The 7,747-nt window shown below is 43.3% G+C and overlaps 1 protein-coding gene across 1 annotated transcript in view; it reads left to right on the top strand.

Moving 5' to 3' along the window:
- Positions 1–7,747, top strand: part of LOC146304979 (zinc finger protein GLI2-like) — a 70,679-nt gene that overhangs the window by 12,409 nt on the left and 50,523 nt on the right. The window contains exon 2 of the mRNA XM_084713514.1: positions 3,213–3,317. Coding sequence (XP_084569640.1) covers positions 3,218–3,317 — 100 coding nt within the window. The 5' untranslated portion in view covers positions 3,213–3,217. The remainder of the gene's footprint in view (positions 1–3,212; positions 3,318–7,747) is intronic.

The following is a 7,747-nucleotide window of genomic DNA, read 5'->3' as shown; positions in this document are numbered from 1 at the left end:
AGAGCGGCTCTAATAATTCAGCGGGACAGCGGCGGCAGCGGCGGCGGCTGGTGATACTCGGTGATGAGCCAAACTGTACTCCTGTACGCCGGGCCACACCTCGCAGGAAGAGAGGCATTTGTTTTCCTGACGCAGGAAATACCCGTTTGATTTCTGCGAGTCGCGGCCCTCCACGGGACGAAGCTAAATCATGTGTGTCACCGCGTGTTTGCAGCTCCTTAGTTAATTTAAACTGTCAGAGGTGGTATTTTGGGAGGACTCTGATATTTTTGGGTGACTTTCAGAAGAAGAATATCCATCATTTATTCATCAGTTAAAAGATGGTCAACATGGCTGTCATGTGACCATTAAAGGGATCTTTTGGATTATTTGAAGTGTGTTTATATGAGGTACAGTTCCAGATTAAAAAAAAAGATGTAATCAGATTACAGTTACATTTAGTAAAAATGGGGATTATTATTATGATTATTGTCTCTAAATCAATCAGTCAATCAATAAATTGCGCACAACAAACTAATAAAACAACCAACATAAAACACTTAGAACTGCAGTGATTAATCAGCTATTAAATTAATCCACTAATACTTTTGAGACTTTTTTAAAGTAAAAAATCTTCTTAAATGTGAATATTTTCTGGTTTCTTCACGTCTTTACTGACCCGTCAACACTTTCCACCTTTTTCTGACATTTTACAGACTGAAAAACAAATTGATCTGAACTATCCCTTTAAGTTAAATGAATCTGTGCATTTCTACAGAAACAGAACCAACACCACACAGGGACAGATAACAGTTCACAAGTGAAGATATGATCCATAAGCAGCGGTCAGTGATGTGTTTATGTTCCTCTCAGAGTGACTGAAAGTAGATTTAAGTGAAGAACAACTGATTCCAGTACAATAAGAACTTCATTGTAAGGGTCTCTTTGTTGGTTGTGATACTTAAATGAATGACTGTTTGCCCTCTGAGAGGAGCCCACAGCAGGAGGCGACACTTCATTACACCACTAACTGAGCTGTTGACTTGCTAACGTGACTGTTAGTGTCTTTATTTGTGTGTGAAAATTATAAATTTAGGCCTAAAGCTAATGCCACAGTCCCTTGCTAACGTTTCTTAGGCTACACTGATATTAAACTAAGCAGCTTCTAGTTTATACTTGAAATAAAGCCGACTGTACCTTTAAAGGTAGGGAACGTTAAAAAGGTGACCAGGCTTCTACCTTCAAAGCTTCTCAGAATAAAATGCCATCATGCTAAGCTAACATGCTAATTGCTTGCTCCCCACAGAAACACATTTATAATTTTAAAAGTTATACTTGGCTCAGAAACCAACTACCATTTTTTGGGAATATGTTGGAAGAGTAGTTCAAACTTTTCGTAGACTGCAGTGATGTTGATGCTAAATGTCAGAGATAATCTGTGTATCAAAAGAAGACCTGTGTGTTTTCCTGTAGTTTAGTTTGTAGCCGCAGCGCTAACGATCACCGAGCTGCTGAATGTGTGAACAGCAAATGTCGAGCCTGACTAATGATGATTTGCGAGGACAGTTCAGAGGACTGCAGGCGTGAAAGGCGGCCATTATGTGCCTCGTATATCACCTCAACTAAAGCAGCTTTTGTGTGTGTGGTGAGCGATTTCCCATGAGGCTTCACTCCCGGCCTCTCTCTCACACACACCTGTTGCTCTGATTCACCCGCAGCAATAAAGACAGCAGACAGAGCTGTCAGTCAGAGGCTCCGCTTTGTTAAAGAGGCAGTAAAAGAAGGAGTTTGGTTGTTTAAAAACTCAATGAACTGCCGGTTCATCGAAGTGTGTGACCTACAACCGTCTCTTTGTTAGCTGGTGGTGTCACCGCCGCCGTCCCGTAACCAGAAGGTCACAGGGCGGGTTCCTGAGACGGACACTGAAGTCAGTCACCAGATATTTACAGTCACAGACGCCCAGTTTCACCTGAAGATGTAAAAATCTAAACTGCATCTGTTCAGTCATTCATAATAAATGAACAGGAGCGTGATGACTAAAGTCTCAGGGTAAACCGTCTCCACGTGGCGTCTGACTCGACACGCATGGCTCTCCGCCGCTTGTTTATCTTTGCTGGATTATCCTCAAGCGGCGGGCAAACATGTCGAGGGATTTCTTCATGAAAGGCGGCTCTCGGCGTTGGGGGGGCGTTCAGTCTTCCCTGCAAGTCACAACTCAATCTGCTGCGCGGCTGCAGGGACGAGGTGGGGGACGCAGGAGATGGGGGGTCGGAGGGGACGAAGGGGGTGAGGGGGAGGAGTTTATTTGACTGTTGACCTTTGGGTCAGAGCTGTTCACACGGGCTTTGTGACTTCAACAGTCAGAACAATGTGACTTTATCTTCAAAGGTGGAAGAGAAACTTCAGACTCTTCATTCAGTTTCTTCTCATTCATTTGTGATTTTTTTAGTTTTGTGATGTAAATGGACCAGTTGGATCTCACCCAAGTTTTTTTTTCTATCATTAATTTACGTAGGCCTTTATAATCTCAGACAAGTTTTTTCTTGTAAATAATGTAATTTATATCTGAGCTCTTCTCCCTAAAATGTATTTGTTTTTTTCATGTAAATTCACAACTTAAATCTCTTAAATCTCTTAAATCTTAATTTTTTTTTTTTATCTCAGAGAATATCCATTTTTTTCTCATAAATGTCCAACCTTTTCTCTCAAATTCATGAGTTAATAATCAGAGTGAATATTCAAGTGTTTTTTGTCAGAAATCTGTTAATTTTTCATGTAATGTCAGAGAAAATCCAATTTTTTTTAAATTGTAAATTTACGCCTTTCATTCTTGCAACTTAAATCTCAGAGAATATCTAAGTATTTTTTTAATCCTAAATTTACAATTTAATCTCAGAAATTTTTTCTTGCAAATTTATGACTTTATAATTTCATAGAACATTTTGAGTTTTTTCTCATAAATGTATGACTTAAATCTTGGAGGTTTTTTGTGGATTAATAATCTCAGAGAACATTTTTTGTGTTTTTTCTTGTAAATGTATAAGTAGTAAAGTTGCTGTGGTTTTCCTCTCGGTCAGATCAGACGAGTCTTTTCATGGACGCTCTCAGCTGTTTCAGAGTGTTTCTTGAGTGAGTCCTGAGTGTCCTCGTCTCTTCTCACATTAACACCTCCTCTCCGAGTGCACTCGACTCTTTCGACACTAACGCCTCCTTTTGTGTCCTTCCGCTTTCAGAGACGATGGAGACGTCCACATCGAGAGCCGCCGAGAAAAAAGACAAAATGGACGGGAGCGGCTTCTCCGACCTCCCGAAGAAACCCTCGCCCTCGGAGATGAGAGGTATAGTGCTTTTTTTTTAAAAAAAAAAAACTTGTCTGGGTGTGAGTTTGGTGTCCGGCTGTCTGTCAGGCCTCCACGCGACAGAAGCGAGCCGGGGTCTCTCAGGTGCTCCGCCAGGGGGCAAAGGGGGAGCGAACACGAGCGATGAAATATACATTTCAAAGATAAAGTGCCATCTCTGGAGCCGGCGCTCCTCCGGCCTGATAAGGCAGCGGCAGCAGTCAGAGGTGACTTACAGTAGGTGTCTGAGAGGAATCCTAAATAGACCGCGGCCTTAAAAGAGCATCATTAATGCGGACGGCCCCTGAAAGTGTGCAGGCGAGGAGTGTGGCACCGTTTGAGCACATAAACACTGATGAATAGATAACATGACAAGAGGAGAGGAGGGGGGGGGTCGGGCAGGTGAGAACCAGTGTTTGTGTTGTTGAACTAAATCAAGAGTAGCAGCGATCCCGTCTCACAGGGGAGGGACAGGCACAAAGAGAGAATACATGTTTTAAAGATGTCAGCCAACGTGTGATGAAAGCCCGGCATAATGAGGCTGAAAGACCTTGTTCTTACCTCCAGAGTATAAAGAGAGACGAAAAAAAGAGAACCGGTCGGGGCTGGTGGAGCCGAGGACGACACGGAGCTGCACGGATTGACAAAGATGCAGAGTGATGGGGCGCCTTTGAAATGGAAATTAAACGCGTGATTTAGTGACATTTTTACTCATTAATGAAGGACTTGGTGGCCTGCCATTACAAAGAAACACTCATTAATTGATAAAGCAGGAAGAGTCACCAGAAAACTCGGCTTTATTACAACTTAGGTCTTATTTTGATTGACATTTCTGAACTTACAGTGTTCACTGTCAACACAGGAAGCAGTTTGTCCTTTATTATTTCTGTTCCACTTTAACCTTTAAGCATCATAACTCATGTGGTCTGAGAGAAAACCAGACTTCTGCTCCTCCTCTTGGCTGTTTTCAAGGTTTTAGGAAACCTGATACATGGCAGGAGACTTTAGCCAATCACAGGCCAGTCTCATTCGCAAAACGTCAGTGTTTGCCAACCTGGGAACGACAGTTAATCGACCATCTTCGAGCCACCAGTCCAAAGTGTTTCACAAACTGGGAATGAGACCCAGAATCACTGAACTGCACCTTTAAGTGTTGGGAAATAAAGGTAGAGATCATTTCTGTTAATCTCAAAGACTATCCAGGTTTTCTTCTTGTAAATTTACTCTTTTTTTTTTACCACTTCTTGTTAGTGATGTTGCCCAACTTAGTACAGTCTTTTTGTTGCTGATAGAAATAAAGGACAAAACTACAAAAATAAGACCTAAGTTTTAATAAACCAGGTTTGTTCTTTCTGTCTTGTGTCTTTGTGAAACGTGGACGTCTCTGAAGCTGAGGAACGAGGAGTGATTTGACCAGAAAGCTTCATGTTCCAGCTGTTTTGTCTCCATCACACAGTTTAGTTTCTCCTTCATGGCTCTCGTACAGCGTCAGATATCTCTGTTAGTTCTCCATGAGGAAAATCAGAGCGAGCAGCGCCAGGAGAACCTGCAGTGGCGTTTGGGCCCGTCACAGCACTGACCCACATCCAAACCACCTGAGCGACCTGCTGAGGTGTTTCTGTCCCGTGCGGGAGAGGTGAGGACGACATGAGAGAGACGTAGAGAGGATGAGGCATGTTTTAAAGATGTCAGCGCACGTGTGATGAAAGCTGCGTATAATGAGGTTAAAAGACCTTGTTCTTACCTCCAGAGTATAAAGGGATGAGTCGGTGGAGGACGGCGCCGTGTCGGAGAGACTGACACGGATCCAGAGTGACGGGCCACTTTTGAAATGGAAATCCAGCCAGTGATTTGGTGACATTTCTCCTCTTTAATGAAGAACTTGGTGGCCTGCCATGATGAAGAAATCGAACATTAATTGTTCATAAGAGAATATCAATGTAGGGCGGTTTTACATGTGGAGCTGGCGTGTTCGCTGCTCCACTTCTTCACACGCTCTTCTTCAATATTTGAACAAAGCTGAGGCCGAGTCTTTCCCTCCACCGGATCATAAGGACGGTCCCAGGGTGCCTCTGTGGTCATGTGATCTGTACGGTGTTTCATCAACTTCCTGTCCTTGAGCAAGGCACTGACTGCACACGGCGCTTTTTAGAGATATATAAGTTCATGTTCATGCAATCATTGAATAAGATACGGAAAAATAAAGGACGAAAAGTAAAGATCAGATCCCCCCAGTGTTGCAGGTTTTTTAAAAGCAGGTAAATCCACTCAGAACAGGTGACCTGCCCTTTTCCCACTGCAGCTGACGAGTTTGTCTTTCTGCTTTGTTCTGATGAGCTGCAGGAGAACAGAGACCGCTGTAGGAAGGACTGATGGACATTTTTCTGATGTTTTATAGAACAAAAGATGAAGTGGGTAATCAAGAATCTACTTATTGGATTTATCAATAATGATAATAATTGTTTTCAGTGCCTGTAGTTGTTGTCAAGTCCTAAACTTTTAACAACAGAGCCTCGACTTTTTGCTCCTTGTGCAACTTCAAACGCTCAACAAAGTTGGAAATCGCTGCTTCTCCATCTGTAATTTTCAATCTGCATGTTTTTCATCCTGCAATTCATGTTTTGTTGACGACCTCGTAGTTTTTGTTTCATGATCAAAATGATGCCTGGTGTCGTTTTTTCCAGCTGGAGCTCAGTAACGTAACATTAGTTCTTCACGGTTCTCTGCTGTCGTCTGATTGGTTGAAACAAAGTGGATCAGCTGAGTTGAAGTGTTGACTGATTGATTCAGGAAATGAACTGATGCATGATTCACACTTTTCAATCTTTGGGCTTTGGGGAAGAAATCGAGTATTTTCAAGTCAAACGGCTCACGTCCACGTCAAGTGTTAAATAATAAAGAATTAAATTGTGATTTCAGTTGTAATATTGTGAGCTTTTTAAAGATTTCAGCTCAAATTTATGTGAAGTTTGTTACAAGTTTAAGGAGGAAATGCTCTGAAAGTGAAAAAAAGGTTTTAATTTTTTCATCTTCATTGAAAACACAGACTCCTGTTCTTTGACCCTAAACTTGACCTCACCTGAACCGTCCTCTTGTATATTCATAACCGACCGTTTTCAATACCAGCCGCTGACTTTTTAATCTTCTCTCCCTTAAAACAAAAAGTCCCTCCATAACTCTTCCTCCCTATCGCCTTCGCAGAAGAGCCCCATATTTTAATCTTAAATAAACAACGCCGCCTGCCCCGGTCTCCACCAATCAGATATCAGCGGCGAAGCACCAAAAAACCACAACCGTCTGCCACCGTGTCGAGACAGAGCAATTACTTATCGGCGTAATATGCATTATTATTCCTGTTGCCAGCTGCTGATAAGTGAATATGCAGCGCGAGACGAGGTCCTTGAACCCGAGAGACGATTCAGGAAAAGTAGACGATTCTAATATACTGCTGCTCCTTTTATTGTCGCCGTGTTGTTTACTGTTGGCTGCAGAATTCCTGTCACCTAAGTCATGCCCACCTCTGAGCCTCGACGGCGGCTGTATAACAGCCTGCCCTGTTTTATATTCCCGTCCCGCGTTATTTATTTAGAACAATTTCCGCTCTATCAAAGGACACGGCTAATGCCGAGTTTTAATATGTTATTTACACATAAAAACAAGCTATTTACAGCGGAGAACGTGTGCAGAAGGGAGGAAAATGAATGGGCCCCCGGCGCCCCTCTCCGATCTGTTATATCACAGTTTAACAATCTGGATTGCTAATAGAACCATTTATCATGGAGCGGTCATTTATTTTATGTGTGAGCAGCCCAGGTCCCGTTCCCAGAGGCCTATGGAAATGGGGTGCGCATATAATGAAGCTCAAGTGAGAGTCACTTTGTTTAAAAAGTGGATACGCCACGCTCCGAGTCAATTAGAATGGACCCAGGTGCTCCAGACGCTCCTATCTGCTCCTTTCTGATGATCCTCCCCCCTCACGTCTTCCCGCTCCGTCCCTTCTCATCTGTGCCACGCTCTTTTTTTTTTTATTTTGGAGAGCCTCTCTGGCACGGTGACTCCTGGACCCCTGTTTGGCGGCAGTTTTCCCCGAGCTGAACTCCCCTCTCCTCCCCTCTCCTCCCCTCTCCTCCCCTCTCTCCTCTCTCCTCTCCTGGCCGAGCCCGGGACTCTGCTGCCCAGTTAATAGATTCAAACGAGCGCTTGTATTTCCTCTGACAGCGCGCATCTGTCTGCTCGCGCGGGCCGGACAGATTTACGCCGTCTCAGGGACCTTCATGATTTCAATAACCGAAGGTATTTAGAGTGAAAATATTGGTGAGAAATGCAGCAAAATGACAAAGAATCCAGCGACCTGTTATTGATGTATGTGTCATGTGTTTCCAGACTCGGGGGCCTCGGAGGATTAAAGCCGCCCTGCATTAGGGGAGAAA

Source organism: Lutjanus erythropterus, chromosome 24 (assembly GCF_056507025.1).
Source record: "Lutjanus erythropterus isolate fLutEry1 chromosome 24, fLutEry1.hap2, whole genome shotgun sequence".
Taxonomy (NCBI): domain Eukaryota; kingdom Metazoa; phylum Chordata; class Actinopteri; order Lutjaniformes; family Lutjanidae; genus Lutjanus; species Lutjanus erythropterus.
The sequence above is the reverse complement of the archived record's forward strand: the minus strand, read 5'-3'. Positions and strand labels throughout refer to the sequence as shown.